At 42.1% G+C, this 17831-nt stretch overlaps 1 protein-coding gene across 3 annotated transcripts in view; it reads right to left on the reverse strand.

The window, feature by feature from the left end:
• Positions 1–17831, reverse strand: part of LHPP (phospholysine phosphohistidine inorganic pyrophosphate phosphatase) — a 167651-nt gene that overhangs the window by 131569 nt on the left and 18251 nt on the right. For all 3 annotated transcript variants that reach the window (XM_084634679.1, XM_084634680.1, XM_084634681.1), the window contains exons 2-3: positions 6823–7010; positions 4007–4160 (exon numbers count right to left, since the gene is read on the reverse strand). In XM_084634679.1, coding sequence (XP_084490805.1) covers positions 4007–4160; positions 6823–7010 — 342 coding nt within the window. The remainder of the gene's footprint in view (positions 1–4006; positions 4161–6822; positions 7011–17831) is intronic.

Raw genomic sequence — 17831 nt, forward strand, 5'->3', positions numbered from 1 at the left:
TCTAAAGTGCCACGTAAAAAGCATCAATGAACTGCCCTTACTGTTCACGTATGGAATTAGAGTAATTAAAAAAAACAGAACACCTTGACTGATTTCTTCTAAAGTTTTAGTTCATTCTCTAGAAAGCAAAAGTGTCAGAGTCACTGAAGCAGAATGCCCTCCTTCTGAAAATGGAGTGATTTACATTTAGCATCTGTTTTGGACTGAGAGTGGGAATTGGCTTTGTAATTTCTTCTGTCATGCCACTGTCAGAAAATTAAGCTGTTTACGCTAGACTATAGAAGGTTAATGGCTGTTCTAGCAAAGGTCAAGTGGCCATTTTAAAGAGAGGCTGTGCTGAATAATCGAAAATGGCAGAAGGATAAAGCATAAAATCTTATCTGACTGCTCATTGTACATTTTTTTCAGTCATGTAGGGACCTGTCTGCAGCCTGATCAGGAAAACTTTAAAGATCTGTACTAATGCAAATTACCATTATAATAAGAAAATATAAAAGTACTAAATAATCTTAAAAGCTTTGGGGTAACTTGACCATACTTAGGGCAAAATTAAACACTGTTATTTGATTTGTCTTGGTATAAATGCTGGCAGCTCATACTTAGTCATGATGGCATGCAATTTGCCTGTCCTGTAAAAAAGAAAAATTAAATCACGTGCAATGTAAAAACAAGCAAAGGCTTTTAAAAATAACTTGTGAGCTAATTCTTTTTTACATGTGGTCATTTGATTTGTTTTCTTGGATCATGAAGTGCATTTTGGATTGTTTTTTTCTACTCTGCAGGGTCTGGAATTTTATTTTCAAGTTAAAGTTGTATGTAGTTCATGTTCAGATTTTGACAGTATTAAATATAGCAGCTTTTAAAAAGTGTCAAAGCCAGAATATAATTTCATGATCTTTTTCATGACAATTAAATCACTATGTAACATTTATATCCTCTTCTGGGACAGTTCTCCGTCCCATTAAAACCAATAGCAAAACTGCCACTGATTTTACTCGCAGCAGGCCTGGGCTCTATCCTCAGCTTGTGTAAACTGTAATAGGCCTGAGGATCTCCCACTGTTACTATATTGGTTGAATTATCTTAACAGTGAATGTTGCCACCTAGTTCTCTTTCAATTTTAAGCACCCAGACAGTGGGTTTGATTTCTGTCTCATGCAGGTGTAAACTGGGAGTAACTTCATCAATAGACAGGTTTCAGAGTAGCAGCCGTGTTAGTCTGTATTCACAAAAAGAAAAGGAGTACTTGTGGCACCTTAGAGACTAACAAATTTATTTGAGCATAATGCTCAAATAAATTTGTTAGTTAGTCTCTAAGGTGCCAAAAGTACTCCTTCTCATCAATAGAGTTTCATCGGTGCATAACACGTGTGAGATTAGCATAAGAATTGGAATCAATCGCATAATTTATACAAGGGTGCTCAAACTGCTCAGAATCCAAGGGTGCACTGGTAATTTGCAGTGTGCAGATTACTAATCTCTTTGGATACCAATGAGTCAGATTTTTCAGCCATTCTGTTCGAGAAGTGTTTTCTCCCCCGTGCCTTACAGTCTTCAGCTTAGCTTCCAGTTAACTAACTTTTAAACACAGTTGTCTTTTCAGGAATGTGCCACTGGCAGGGCCATCCCTAGAGGAGTGCGGGGCCCGGGGCAGAAGTGACAGATTTGTCTCTTCTGGGACTGACCATGTCGGCCAATTGCACTGGCCCGCGGGGCCCACCAAAGCGCAGGGCCTGGAGCGGTTGCCCCAATTCGTCCTACCTAAGGGACAGCTCTGGCCACTGGACTTTTCATCTCCATCGCCTGGTTCAGAATATATGTCCACCTTTATACAACTTTTGCAACTTTTGTATGTCTGTTTGTGTCCCAAATTTGCATAGGCCCTGAAACTGCCCCTCACTCTGAAGGCATGCATGTATATAAAATCTTTGTTCGTGAATCAGTATCACACATAACACCAGGACAGTACTAAAAATAGCACCTGCTAGTTGAATGCTACTACTTGGCCAACAAAAGGCCTATCAACCCACATGACAAAATGAGGTATCATAATCCAAATTTTTAAGCACTAATTTTGCTGACACCATTTTGCACATTCTGGCAATCTCAGCAGAGAAGCCAAGGATTAAAGGGATATGAAGACTAAACTAACCTCTTATTCCTAGAATTGGTCCCTCAAGGACACTTCCCATGCTTAACCTGTCCTGCGCCCATGATGCTGTCGACTCTATACCCATCACAAGCACACTGCTGAGTCAGAAATAATTTTTTAAATTATTTTGGTAATAGTCTTTAATTATAATTATATTGCTATACTATTGTTCATTGTTTAGGTGCCATATATCACTTCCTACGTACAAGGCAAGACTCATCATGATTCGTTCCAAGTGTTCCCTTAGACTCTAAGATCTTCAGTTTCTTTTGTGGAGTCTGTGTTGATCTTTCTTACTCTGTTACAGCACAGCAACTTAAACCCATGCTAAACTTTAAATATGGGCTTCCGGATTAGCTGGAACCAGGCCTCCGAGAATAGCTCCTTCATAGAATCATAAAATATCAGAGTTGGAAGGGACCTCAGAGGTCATCTAGTCCAACCCCCTGCTCAAAGCAGGACCAATTCCCAATTTTTGCCCCGATCCCTAAATGGCCCCCTCAAGGATTGAACTCGCAACCCTGGGTTTAGCAGGCCAGTGCTCAAACCACTGAGCTATCCCTCCCCCCAAATCAGATGTTCTTATTTTTCAGTATCATAGAATATCAGGGCTGGAAGGGACCTCAGGAGGTCATCTAGTCCAACCTGCTGCTCAAAGCAGGACCACTCCCTGATTTTTGCCCCGATCCCTAAATGGCCCCCTGAAGGACTGAACTCACCACCCTAGGTTTATCAGGCCAATGCTCAAACCACTGAGCTATCCCTCCCCCCTCAGTATAAGCTGAAAGCTGTGCTTATAATAAACACTTGCCATGCTATGGAACCTTCGCCATACCAATGAGCCCCCTTTACACCAAGAGCATAACCGAAGAGTGAATCTATATTAACAGGCAAATATTGTTTAGCCTCCAAGCTCCAAGGACTTTCAAGCAACTGTATAGAAACCAACTTCTCATTTACGTGGTTCTCATAGCTCATGGTGGAGCCCCAGCATAGAAGCCATTCTTTAGGAATGCTGCTTCTATAGTTAGTTTTCACAGATATCTTTTGAAAGTAGAACGTGCCCTGTGATGGCCAACTTATTTCACACAGACCACTGAGCAGCAATTAGCCTAACATAGCATCAACTCACTACTGATCAGGGCAGGGTTTGAACCTGGAAGTGAAAATTTGGCTCGCTGTTCACTCAGACATAAGGAACTTTGTTACCAGCCTTCTGAGCCATCTGATCCTCCCCAACATTAGCCTGTAATGGCTTCATATGCATATGGAGTTTATGGACCACCTCGAAGATCACCAACGCCAGGAAGACCCAGCTCTCACTGTGGGTCAAAAGGCTTGGCTTGCAGCAAGACACCTCTGTTTGAACAGGCCATCCCACAGGCTAGACCAGGGGTTCTCAAACTTCATTGCACAGCGACCCCCTTTTGAAAACAAAAATTACTTCATGACTCCAGGAGGGGAGACCGAAACCTGAGCCCGCCCAAGCCCCAATGCCCCGGGTAGGGGGTCCGAAGCCCAAGCCCCACCAGTCTAGGCAGGGAGGCCAAAGCTGATCCTGATTCTTGCTTACTGAACTTGGCTCTTGCGATTCCTCCAACTTCTGCTCAACAACTATCATCCCTGACGTGCAGCCCCAGACCAGCTGTGACCTCTAGGTCGTCTATGCCCCGGTCCCTTACACACGTGAATTGGTGGCTACATCCCCCAGTTGGCTTTGAAAATCTCAGTCATTGTGTCAGCAGAAGAGAGCAATGGGATTCATGAGGTCTGGTGACAGGTATGTACAAACAGACTTGGAACACTAGCAAAATATACAGCCCTAGGTGTACTAACTAACAGTGCTTAACTCACCCTCTTCCCAGAGATATGAGAATAGGATTTTCCAGTCCAATCAGAACTCTGAAAGCTTCATTGAGATTTTTGTAGGAGAAATTGTCCGCTGCATCTCCAATTACCACGCAGTTTGGGTTTGCTTTATCAAGCTGATCAAATTCAGGGACCAGATCTAAAGAGAAAAGAAACAAAATAAAACACAAATCCCACATCTTGTAAGAAACAATTGGAATTGCTGGTTTTCTTCTAGTTTTGCATCTCTCCTCTATTCATTGCCTGTTGGGCAAAACTATGAATGCCAGGTTAATATCTACATGCCAGCCCTTTTTAGTTTCAAGTAGCAGTGGATCATGGACCACATGCACCTTCCCTCCACAATGTGGCATGGGAAGGAAGGGGAGCAGAAGGAGACATGGGGAGAAACTTAGCAAAATATATTGTATTTCTTGACTATGATACAATAAGGGAACCCAGAGAAAACAGCAATATTATCAAGAGGTCGAAGGCAAAAAAAACAGCCTTCCTGTACTTCAGCAGCAAGTTTGTGGGCTCCAATGGTGTATTTATTTCTAGAACTGAAGTACTGTAGATCCCCAAAACACAGGCATTTTGGTATTTTGAGAAAGGAATGCATGAATAGGAGATGGCAGGCACGCATCAGTTGTTTAGAATGACTCGGACACAGAGCTGAAGATCAGTATTTCAGTTACATTTTGGAAAGGAGTTTGGATTGATAACAAAATACAGCACATCTCTGCATTCTCAAAAATGACATCTTCCAAATGGGACCACTGTCAAGATAAACTGACCTAACAGCCTAATAACCTTCCGGTGTCCTTTCCCCTTCCCTGAGATTTCCACTCCATCCTGTAATTTCCCTGAGGATCTTTTCATATCTTCCCTTCCTTAAATACTGCTTACCATCTGCCTTGAGGACTCTGGACCTCATCCAAAGCCCATGATGTCAAGGGAAAATACTTTGAATCAAACCCTATGTCTTACTGAGAAAGATTAGAGAGATTCAGTTTCCCTAGGAACCTGTTTATAACTCTCCTTAATTGACTAGAAGGTTGCTATTGAATGAAATGAGATGTTCTTTGTCCCATCACACTCCTCCTTCTCCACAATCTAGGATGTGAGGTTGGAAATCAAAGCTAGATCTCAGGGCCTGGTGTGGGAGAGTGTCCTTTTCAGAGACCATGAGAATATGGTAACCCATTGTCCTCTTTCTAAGGGAAGGCAGCATGATTACGTGGTTAGAGCATAGGACAGGGACTCTAGAGAAGGGTGTTTTGATAAAGGAGGTTTCCTCAGTTATGCTGCTTAGGAGGTGAGGAATGAAATTCTGCTCCTTCCATTTCCCTCCAGAAGACCCTCCATAGATTCCAGTTTCTGGCCAGTCTCTATTGATAATCAAAACATCCTATCAGATGCCATTTTGATTTTCACACAGAGAAGAATCTGCTCTCTCTTAAACACAGTCCTCTTGGTGATATTGACACCTACAAAAACTGAGCATATTATTTTAATAAATCACACATCATACATTCATTCCTGTCATGTCGAACAAAAAAAAATAATGAAAAAAGAGTAGGCCAAGCCCATAAGCCCTTGTATTTTAATTTTACAAGACCCTGGGATTTTATTCCCCACCCTCCCTGGAAAGAGCTAACTTTTGCAGTCCTGATAAACTGATCTCTCCATTTTATGAAATCCCAGTTTTGCTCCAGAGTAACACAACGTGAGCTGACCAAGGACAGCCAAGTAGGGATGTAGGGCCTGCTTATGCAGCTGTTTTGCAAAATTGGAGCTACACTGTGCCTTCTGGCACATCCCTGAGCAAGGTGGGGCATTTATTGCCCCACTCTAGGAGTGGCTCCAGGAGGCACTGTGTAGTAAACTTGTTGGCCTACATTAGGAGCAAACTGTGACCCACTATGTATGGTCAGCGGAACTGGTGGCATTTTGGGGAGTCAGCGCCAAGGCTCCATCATTCCCCACTACACTGCATGCATAGCTACTCCAGAGGGAGCGGAAATCAGCACACACTGTCCTCTTACCTGTGGGCACCTGTATGCAAAGTCTGGGTAGCCCAGACACACAGGTGCATCTTCCATTGAATTCAATGGGAGAAGTATCTATGCAAGCAAAGAATTTGGCCCATAATGCACTATAAGGGTGAAATTCAGCTTCTGTCGTCAGGGCCCCAGAAGGTCCCCAGCACAATGGAACTGCAGAGACTCATTCAGTATGCAATTTCACCATCTTCCAGCAGATCTATATACCATTTCAATGGATCTGTGACAGGGTGCAAGGGCATCACAGTGCCTGATCCCTGATGAATAAGAGATTCATGCAGCTCAGCCTCCCTCTCCTTTTGCCCAGATAAAGGCTGCTTGGGAGACAGAAGGGGGAGAATACCACTGGGAAGATGAGACTGCAAACCCAGGACGGTGAGGTTTTTGTTCTCTTTATTTGCCTGTGTTCTCTGTTTTATTGCTTGTTATAAACATTGTTCCTTAAAGAAAAAGCGTTGACGGCTGTGCGTTTCTGCTGAGACTAAGTCATTCCACCTGCTTACAGATCTACTGGGTGGCACCAGGGTAAATGAGAACTGAATCTGGCCCCATCACGGACATTTACTACAGCTACATTACTGGAGAAAACGGAATTAAAGAGCTTTTCCTGACAGGAAAACATCAACCAGATGTTCTTATCCTCACAGTTTTCTCAGTAAAAGTGACATCTCTCCTGACCCAGACTGGCTGTCAATCCACGGCATGCTGAGCTGCTAATCTGTATTAGTCTCAAAGTCTACTGAAGTGTTGTCCCACCATCATGTACGAGGAGGTGTGGCCTCAGGTTTCGCTCCTTCAGAATGCGACAGGCTGCTGGTGCCGGGGCAGTGACTTCATTCACCGAAATGTTGAACCCCAAGCGCTGAAGCTTCTCCACTAACTTGCCTCGAGTGGCCTGGGTTTCATTGGTGCAGAACCGCAACTTCAGGCCAGACGCTTTGATCCTGTTGTGTAAAATGAGTGGAGATGCTAATCAGAGAGGTAACGTGTAGGGAGAGAAAGATTTGTCACCTCAAAGCTCATGGATAACCAGGGTGGGAAGGAAAGGGAGGAATACATGTTAAGCACAAACGCAAAGATTTAGGAGTATTATTATTTACTTTTAACATAGTGCAACAAAAGTAACAGCACTTTACAAACACATCAGAAGACAAGGCCCTGCCACAAGGAGCTCAGAATCGAACTCAAAATTGTAATACACATGAAAAGACCAGGTGCCAGCGTGGAGTAGCCCCCTTCTCTATGAACACCCATCCCCCTCACTTACTGCACTTACTGACAGTCTGCAAACGTTTTAAAGATACCATCCTAGGACCAGGCATGACCGTGGATCACAGGAGGTGACTTTCCTGTTGCACTGTAGATCTAGGGTGGTATCTAGCATTTAAAACTGCGGTCTACTTTCAGCTTCCCCTGAGCTACCTTGGGGCTGTGGACCCCTTATGATGGACAGCCCACCCACCAGGGAGCCCAAGCAGCACATGAGGCCTGGAGCCTACTGACCCAGTCCAGAAAGTGGTCAGCACAAAACGGAAAGTGTCTGGCCAAGGCACACTAGAATCATATTGATTCAGCTCATCTCATAGGCAACCTACACCAGCAGAGCCACAGCCATAAAGTAGAACTGCAAGCAATGCTGGCCATTCCCAGGGGGTGAATCACCCTTTCAAATGCACTTTCTCTCTGTGTAACAGAAGAGGTAAATCTAGCTCTGCATCTTTCAGCCTTTGGTCCAGAGAGTTGCACTCGTTAACTGAGGGCATTGTATAGCCATAATGACAAAGGTTAGCATGATATCATCATGTAGTAGCATTTTAACTCAGATTTGCACCTTCCCACTTACTTAACTTCTGTTCCAATGATCAACCCTATTATATGGCTATTGAATTACAGTGCAGGGGAGTTACCCTGTTATATAATAAAACAATAATATTTTGCACTTGTATAGTCACAAGGTACAGCCAGGCCACTTCCTCATGTTGCAATAATGGTGCTCATATCAATATGTGCATGAGTGCTGTAGCAGCCACATTTTAATCTCTTCCCCAAACAAAACATCTGTGCTGTTATTTGTTGACTTCATTGGGAGTCTGGGGGCTGAGCAACTCTGAAAAACAGGGCCCTATTTGGTAGGTACCTTTATATGGATTTATTTTAGGCATCCAAACTTGAAAATGTTGGTCTTAACCTCCGTGTGCTTCAATATGCCCATCCATGAAATGGAGATAAATGATCATGCTTGCCTATCTCACAGAAATATTGACTGGTTTAATCAATGTTTGTAAAGCATGTCTGGCTCCTTAGAGAAAAGGGAAGTAGTTATGGTCCAGTGGTTAGCGTACTGAACTGGGAGGCAAGAAACAAAAGTTCTATTCCTGGCTCACTGCTGTGAGATCTTATGCAAGGTTTCCCCATATGTAAAACAGGTATGATGGTACCTGTATAGCACTCTGAGATCTACAGATGAAAGGTGCAATATCAGAACTAGTTATTGTTATTATGCTTAATTACAGTCATATTGACAATTATTTCATGACTCTATCCTGTGACATGATATAAAGGCCAAGATTTTCCAAAAGCAATTTAGTGATTATGGGTTCCTCAAGTTTTCGTTGCCCAACCTGAGATGCCACAAAGAGGCCTATTCTTAGAGGACAAGCACTGAGGATTTTCTGAAAATCAGGCTCTTGTAAGGCACCCCAAAATGGAGCCATGCCACATCACTAGTTGCTTTAAAATATCTTGGCCAAAAGGACTGAAGTTAATATGGATTTAGGTGCCTAACCTTAAACACCAGTGTTTGATAGTTTGGAACTAATTTTATACATTTTTATTAAAATGTTGTAAGAAGAAACAATAGTTTTTTGTAAGGAAAGGATCATTCTGCTCTGCTTCTCCTCTCCAGATGACAAAATGTGTGGATTCTTTCCCCAATGAAGTTCATAGTAGCATGGTAGCAACAGAAAAACTAGTTAGATAAAATATATTTGGTGAAGAATCTTCCATCAGAAAGAATTCTTAGAAATCTGATCCTAATGTAGGGCGCCCCCTCTACACATTTACACTGTCTGGCAACGTCTTCTTCAATAACACAGGTGATTCATTTCTTTCTTATTATTTGTCTTTCCTAATCATAGGTATGTGAATTATCAATTACACTTAGTGGTTAATTGCCCTTCATAAAGATAGCTTTTCTATTTTAAATTAGGCAGTTAATATATTGTAACTAATAGCATTCACTTGTACATTATAAATATATCTTCATTGATTAGAGCAGTGAATGTGAGATTAACTCACAAGTTAATGAAGCAATTGAGTGAAGAAGTGCAGGGTGTACCCAGGGAATAATTATTGTTAATGAATTATGATGTGACCTTCTCAGAACAATGAACAATTGGTGTGACAGTTAGATGACAGTATTTCACATCTGTTATTCTAAACATGATTTCAGGTACAGTTAAAAAACAAAACGATATATTTTATATATACAACAAAACTTTAGGGAGCGTTTTACAGTTAAAACAATTTAATTTAAACACAAATTGTATTGTCCCATCCTTGGAAAAAATCATGGCTCATGACTGGCTGAAACAACCATGTGATGAATAAAAATCTACTGTTTATTTCCTCAAAGGTCAATAAAATGAGTTCTAGAACAATATTAAACAATCAAATTTTATTGCAAATAACTGCAACTTGATAGGTTATGATGTATGCAGCAAAAATTATTATTCAGCTCACTGGAAGTGAATAATAGGGTTTTTTTTTAAATATATTTTCTAACTCTTCTCCTCTTTAGAATGTTAGAAGGAAAAACACTTACACTTCTGAAACTCATGACCATATTGGAGACATTCAGAAATATTTAACAATGCTAATATCAACCTCATATTTTGATGACCATCAATATTCACTGTCTTTCAGACCAATGACTCTTAGTGTTTATGTCAACAGAAGTAGGTAACTTCTTTGCAGAGCTGAGCCCATACTAAGCAATGAGTAGACTTGACCAGAAAAATGGGTTTTTTTCCTGTGGAAAATGTCTATGAAAAAGAAAAAAATAGTTCTCCAAAAATGTTTGGTGAAAAATCAAACACCGAACATTTGGATTTGGAAATGCTGCCGGGTCACCTCATGATTCATTTCTTTCTTATTATTTGTCTTTCCTAATCATAGGTATGTGAATTATCAATTACACTTAGTGGTAAGTTACATTGGGGTACTCAATGCTTTTTTTGCCTCTGTTTTCACTAACAAGGTTAGCTCCCAGACTGCTGCGCTGGGCATCACAAAATGGGGAAGAGATGGCCAGCCCTCTGTGGAGATAGAGGTAGTTAGGGACTATTTAGAAAAGCTGGACATGCACAAGTCCATGGGGCCAGACGAGTTGCATCCGAGAGTGCTGAAGGAATTGGCGGCTGTGATTGCAGAGCCATTGGCCATTATCTTTGAAAACTCGTGGCGAACCGGGGAAGTCCCGGATGACTGGAAAAAGGCTAATGTAGTGCCAATCTTTAAAAAAGGGAAGAAGGAGGATCCTGGGAACTACAGGCCAGTCAGCCTCACCTCAGTCCCTGGAAAAATCATGGAGCAGGTCCTCAAAGAATCAATCCTGAAGCACTTGCATGAGAGGAAAGTGATCAGGAACAGCCAGCATGGATTCACCAAGGGAAGGTCATGCCTGACTAATCTAATCGCCTTTTATGATGAGATTACTGGTTCTGTGGATGAAGGGAAAGCAGTGGATGTATTGTTTCTTGACTTTAGCAAAGCTTTTGACACTGTCTCCCACAGTATTCTTGTCAGCAAGTTAAAGAAGTATGGGCTAGATGAATGCACTATAAGGTGGGTAGAAAGCTGGCTAGATTGTCGGGCTCAACGGGTAGTGATCAATGGCTCCATGTCTAGTTGGCAGCCGGTGTCAAGTGGAGTGCCCCAGGAGTCGGTCCTGGGGCCGGTTTTGTTCAATATCTTCATAAATGATCTGGAGGATGGTGTGGATTGCACTCTCAGCAAATTTGGGGAGGATACTAAACTGGGAGGAGTGGTAGATACGCTGGAGGGGAGGGATAGGATACAGAAGGACCTAGACAAATTGGAGGATTGGGCCAAAAGAAATCTGATGAGGTTCAATAAGGATAAGTGCAGGGTCCTGCACTTAGGATGGAAGAATCCAATGCACAGCTACAGACTAGGGACTGAATGGCTAGGCAGCAGTTCTGCGGAAAAGGACCTAGGGGTGACAGTGGACGAGAAGCTGGATATGAGTCAGCAGTGTGCCCTTGTTGCCAAGAAGGCCAATGGCATTTTGGGATGTATAAGTAGGGGCATAGCCAGCAGATCGAGGGACGTGATCGTTCCCCTCTATTCGACATTGGTGAGGCCTCATCTGGAGTACTGTGTCCAGTTTTGGGCCCCACACTACAAGAAGGATGTGGATAAATTGGAGAGAGTCCAGCGAAGGGCAACAAAAATGATTAGGGGTCTAGAACACATGACTTATGAGGAGAGGCTGAGGGAGCTGGGATTGTTTAGCCTGCAGAAGAGAAGAATGAGGGGGGATTTGATAGCTGCTTTCAACTACCTGAAAGGGGGTTCCAAAGAGGATGGCTCTAGACTGTTCTCAATGGTAGCAGATGACAGAACGAGGAGTAATGGTCTCAAGTTGCAGTGGGGGAGGTTTAGATTGGATATTAGGAAAAACTTTTTCACTAAGAGGGTGGTGAAACACTGGAATGCGTTACCTAGGGAGATGGTAGAATCTCCTTCCTTAGAGGTTTTTAAGGTCAGGCTTGACAAAGCCCTGGCTGGGATGATTTAACTGGGAATTGGTCCTGCTTCGAGCAGGGGGTTGGACTAGATGACCTTCTGGGGTCCCTTCCAACCCTGATATTCTATGATTCTATGAGAGTTGTAGTTTGGGTGCCTCATGTCTACATTTTCTTCTCCAGGCTGAGCTTCCTGGCCAGACTATATCAAAACTGAATAGAAATGTTTTGGTTTTCAGACAACATTTTTCAGTTGAAAATCAAAAACTTTGCAGTTTGGAGGTATTTGGATTTTCAATGAAAAGCTGAAATTTTCCACCGATAGCAGACACTTTTTACTAAATTATTTATGTTGTCGAAAACCTTGAAGAACAGTTTTGATGGAAAATTTTTGACCTGCCCTAATACTGAGCACTTTGGCCTGGATCAAACTCCTGGCACTAAGCAGTTGTTCAGTCATAGTAGATGCGTATTTTCAAAGATATTAGGAGGGATATTTCAGTGTTCACCTTAGTGCATGTGTATTGAGCCTACAAGTCATTGCTCTTTGACAGGTTTCAGAGTAACAGCCGTGTTAGTCTGTATTCGCAAAAAGAAAAGGAGTACTTGTGGCACCTTAGAGACTAACCAATTTATTTGAGCATGAACTTTCGTGAGCTACAGCTCAATTCATTGGATGAAGTGAGCTGTAGCTCACGAAAGCTCATGCTCAGATAAATTGGTTAGTCTCTAAGGTGCCACAAGTACTCCTTTTCTTTTTGCTCTTTGACAGACTATTGTGCCTATTACCCTTGCACAGCTATGAACTTTGTAATTGTCAAAGGACTTGACTCTACAGTCAAACCACACATAGGATGAAATCCTGGTCCCCTGAAGTCAAAACTCCTATTCACTTCAACAGGGTCAGGATTTCACCCACGGAAGTGTTACAAAACAGGGACTGAACAATTGCATTTGTTGAATACAAGATGCCATGCAAAGCAAGTCAATACTTATTATATTTGAAGCCATTGCCCCTGAATTAGCAAAGAGAAATGAGAAATCCTGTGTTGTTAAACTGGTTCAGCTATTCATGGTCAAAAGTTGTTAGAATCTGCTACAGGGCAACTTAACAATGATCTCTAGTGTTAGCAAGTCTGTGGGGGTACTGAAGATAGTAGAAAGGAGGATAAAAGTAAAGATCAAATTATCTGCAACAAAACTCGTTAGAAAAGAATCCAACCTTATCAGCTAAAGAATAATCCATTCAAAAAATTTCCTGCAGGTATAAACATACTAACCCTCCCCTTATCAAAATTAAAAATACAACAACACACTTTGGCCACATTTGTAGTGGAACTACAGATTTATGACTATTTGTATTACAGTAGCAACTACCAGCTCCAGTCAAGACTGGTACACCCCCATTTGTCTATAGCAGTGATCCCCAAACGGTGGGGCACACCCTCCTAGGGGGACATGGAGGAACGTTTGGTGGGGTATGCAGCGAGGTCCGGGCCAGCCCCCATGGGGGGCAGGGATGGAGTGCCACCCAGCTCCACTCTGCCACCTGCGCTGCCCCAGCTCCGCTCCACCCCCTGTGCTGCTCTGGCCCCAGTCACAGCTCCACTTCGCCCTCTGCTCCGCCCCCAAACCAGCCCTGCCCTCATTCCCTCTCCACGCCCAGGCCAGCTCGGCCTCTAGCCCCAGTTCTCCCCCACCCCCAGTTCTGCCCCCAGCTCCACCTTCAGTCGGCTCAGCGGAGGAGCTTGGGCTGTACAGTAGTGGAGAGGGCAGATTCCATTACTGGTAAGAAATGGCGGGGGGAGGCCCAAGACAGGAAAAGTTTGGGCACCACTAGTCTATAGCCACTGGCTGTCTCTTGTCTGATACACAGATTATAAGCTCTTTAGGGCAGGTACAATCTTTTTGTTCTGTTTGTATAGCACTTAGCACAATGGTCCATGACTAGGGCTCTGAGGCACTGCAGTAATACAAATAATAAATAACTAGAATGTGAATAATGAAATGATCAGGGCTCCAGCAATGTCAAATATATCGCTGCTGTGACAAATATTTGATTCAAACTCTAAAATTATTATAAATCAACCATGGTTCGAGTTCAAGCTGTGTACACAACCAAGCAGTGGACCATTAACAATTATTTTGTACCCATGAACTGTCTGAACAGCTTTGTGAAGATTTTTGCACTTGCCAGGTATCTATGGACATTCTAAACCTGCTTTTCACTTGTGATTTTTGAGTGTGAGTGGTTCCCTTGTCACAGAAGCCAAATCACATTACATTTTCCAATATGGCCTCTAGTCCCTCTTCTGCTTCCGATTAACTCTGTGCAGAAACCCATGGAACTCAAACTTTGCTTGTGAGTTCAGAGTGAAATTTTAACAGGGAAAAACTGGGTTCTTACCTCTTGGAAGCTCAAAGACAGCAAACCTGTATAACCTATTTCTGATGCAAAAATATTTCTCAAGGCCCTTTCAAAGCAATCTGGAAATGAAACAGAGTTTGCACAGCTCTAGGCTGCATACTTAATTTTGCAAATATTGTTTATACTTACATGGAAGGCAACAGACAGGAGGAAGAGCTGACTTTAATGTAATCAACACTGTGAAATAAGGAATTGGGTCACAAAAGAAATCTCCATGTCAAGAAACTAAAAATGGATAGGTTAGTAACGAATTAAAGACCAACAGGTGGAGGCTAGATGACATACTTTCCTTTAACACTTACAGTAGGAAGAATTTTTTAACCTGCCTAAAACTACAAAAATCATCGCAGTCTCACCCAACTAATCCCTAAATCATAGATCGGGGCACACTCCTGACTTTGCTTGTATTGTGAATGTGTGTGTACAGGATGTATGAAAATCAGTTTTTTAATTTCAGTTGAGAGCTGTCCCTCATACTACACCAGTTCTTTGAACTGACCTTTACCTCATTCTGACAGAACAGCACAAGACTCTGAGTGACAATGTCCCACAATGCAATTACTGTGCGTCAGATGAGCTGGTCCCTTACAAATCACCTCGAACTTTACACATCTGCTGGCTGTCAGCATCTGCCAGGTTCACTCACCCGAAAATAATGAAAAAACTCTCATTATTGTTCCATAACAGGTAAAGTGTTAGGACAATTATTAGATATCCTGACTGACCTTGCGCAGATTTAACCAACCGCCCTTGCCAACCTTTTCTTGGTTAGACTTTGGGCATATAAAACACAAAAAATGTACTTTTAGACCACCAAAAGGTTGTGACACCATCAGGAAAAAAAGCTGAGGAATGTGGAGTCAAAGCTGTCATTTTGTTCTAAGTTCATACTCTTCTGCAAAAGGCAGGATAAAGAAAAAGATACATGTCCACAAGTTATAGACAAGTCATAAGGCAAAACTTGGGACATCCCCTCCTCCACTGGTCTCTGTCACAACTCACGCTATTTCAAACACAGCACCTGAAAACCACATTTGCCTCATTTGGCGGCAGCCGATGTTGATGAATTGGATGACAGGAGAACCCAACCAGAAAATTCAGTCACAGATAAGGCAACAATCTCGTGTGGGGTGTTTTCCTGAGCACAAGTTCAACAGGACTTGGATAGATACTGGTTGCACAAGATTTGCAGAACTGGCCACTCATTATATATATTAAAAAAAAAAAATCTTGCAACACACCTATGTGTTTTGGAGTGTTTAACCTTTGTATGGTCAGTGTGTGATTGACCTAAAAAGTGGCAGTCATGGGTCAGTGATCTAATGACTGTCTCAGAGACAAGAGGAAAAATGAATATTAGACAACTACCTGTGACCAAGCAATGAAATAAATTTATTCAACACACACTGCACTTTATCATCATGAATATGCTACATCAGCTCTACCCTTCTGGGTAGGTAACATCTGGGTTATTGTCCTCTGGAGGGGCTCAGATCTCCTGTCCAATCAAGTACAATTCCCTCTTTAAGAATGGCTGAAAACTTTGGAAAACACTTAAACCAGCTGCCAGGCTGTTTTTAGCATTTTGCACCACTTTCATAGCACTAATGTTATATCATATGATGTCATCATATATAAAGCAACACAGTATAGAGACTCAGCATCATGTGTGATGAAGTGATTGCAAAAAGGCAATGACTTTCCTGCTTCTAGGCTTACAGAAGACTGCAAGTATATGAATGATTAGAAGAATGGCAGCTTTAAGTGCTAAGAGGTCCAGAAATAAGCCATTTGCAGAGAATAAAACAAGTATATTGGTTCCACAAAACCCAGGAACTACATTACAAATTCTTGAGTGCCATCTGCTGGTATCATATGTGTTAGCTAGCTATTTACATACCTACCGACAGAGAGCACTCTCAAAACAGTAAGGATAAGGGCGGAATTTAGACATTTAGGGGCAAATTAATTCCTGCCATAACTCTGTTGAGTTCATTGGAAGCTTATTTTGCTACAAGATGAGAAGGAAAATTTTAACATGTACACAGGGAATAGCCTTCAAGATATACATCTCAGGTGTCAAGGCAAAGCAAAATAGAAAGGTCCTATAAACCAGTAAAATGAATATCAATAATAGTCAAAGGTAGGACTACCCCTCTGATTCTATCTACAAAGGATTCTATCCACAAAAACAATGAGAAGTCCGGTGGCACCTTAAAGACTAACAGATTTATTTGGGCATAAGCTTTCGTGGGTAAAAAACCTACTTCAGTTGCATCTGAAGAAGTGGGTTTTTTACCCACAAAAGTTTACGCCCAAATAAATCTGTTAGTCTTTAAGGTGCCACCGGACTCCTCGTTGTTTTAGTTTAATGGTTTTAAGAAAAGTTAAAAAAGAGTTTTAAAACAACAGAACTAACAGGGTAGAACTGCTTTAGTCTACTCAAGTGACCGGAAATCCCACTGCATTTTGTTGTTTTAGCCAGTATGTGAAAAAGCAATGATAATAATAAGGGTATTACAGCAAACAAATACACATAAGAACCTCACTAAACAGCACGAATGGTGAGGAAAGCCAGGTGTGGATTGAGGCCTAGTGAGTGCTGCTGACACCAGACACATCAGAACCCCCAGCCAGTTAGGACATCCTGAATCCTAGGTGACGTAGCGCTCCCCTGCTCATATGTGAGCAGCATAACATCACCCATTCTGGCACTACACTTGGCACAGCTGTAGAATCTCATTCGACGGTCCCTGAATATATTGCAAAGTTAAAAAGCCATCTCCAGCATGGGAGTGCGGTTTGCCAAAGTGCAACTTTAGTGAAGTTCTGCTATGGACAGGCAGAATAATCAATTAATAATCAATCAAAAGAGAGCTAGGCAAACGGAAGAATTATACAAACTGTCACTAAGTGAAGATGAGCTTAAAAAAGTCAGAAGTGATGGTTACAAATAAGGTAGATGCCTTTCCTGTCACTATCTGAATACTATTTATTTAAATACGTAGCAGAAAGCCAGGCAGAACCAGACTGTGCAAGGGTAAGCAGAAGCTCCACAGTGAAGGAGAGAGAAAGAGAGTAGAGATTTAGGGACATTGCTGTTTTATCATTCTAATAAAGTTTCTTGTTCAGAGTTAAAAGGAAGCAATTCATTCTACACTTCTCCACCACTGTAACTGGACACTATCTACTTGCAGAATGAAACATGGTAAGGTGGCTTAGGGCTTGTGCCTGTTAGTCCATCCCCACTAAGAGTGTGTGATTGTATTGTATACATGGAGGTCCACATTTTCAGTGCTGGGTGCCTAAAGTCAGGCACTTTGGGGGAGATTTTCAAAGGCTCAAATGACAGTTAGCTGCTTAAATCCCATTAACTTCCAACAGGAGTTAGGTGCCCAACTGCCATTTGGGCTTTGAAATCTGCCCATTTAAATTCATTTTTAAGCATCTAACTAAAAGCAGCCTCATTTTCAGAGATGCTGGACATTTCCAGCTCCAATTAAAGTCAGTGATCAAGGGCATGGAAGAATGCTCATGTGAAGAGATGGAAAAGACAGGGATTGTTTACC

This window comes from Lepidochelys olivacea, assembly GCF_965140295.1.
Source record: "Lepidochelys olivacea isolate rLepOli2 genome assembly, chromosome: 7".
Lineage (NCBI taxonomy): Eukaryota > Metazoa > Chordata > Testudines > Cheloniidae > Lepidochelys > Lepidochelys olivacea.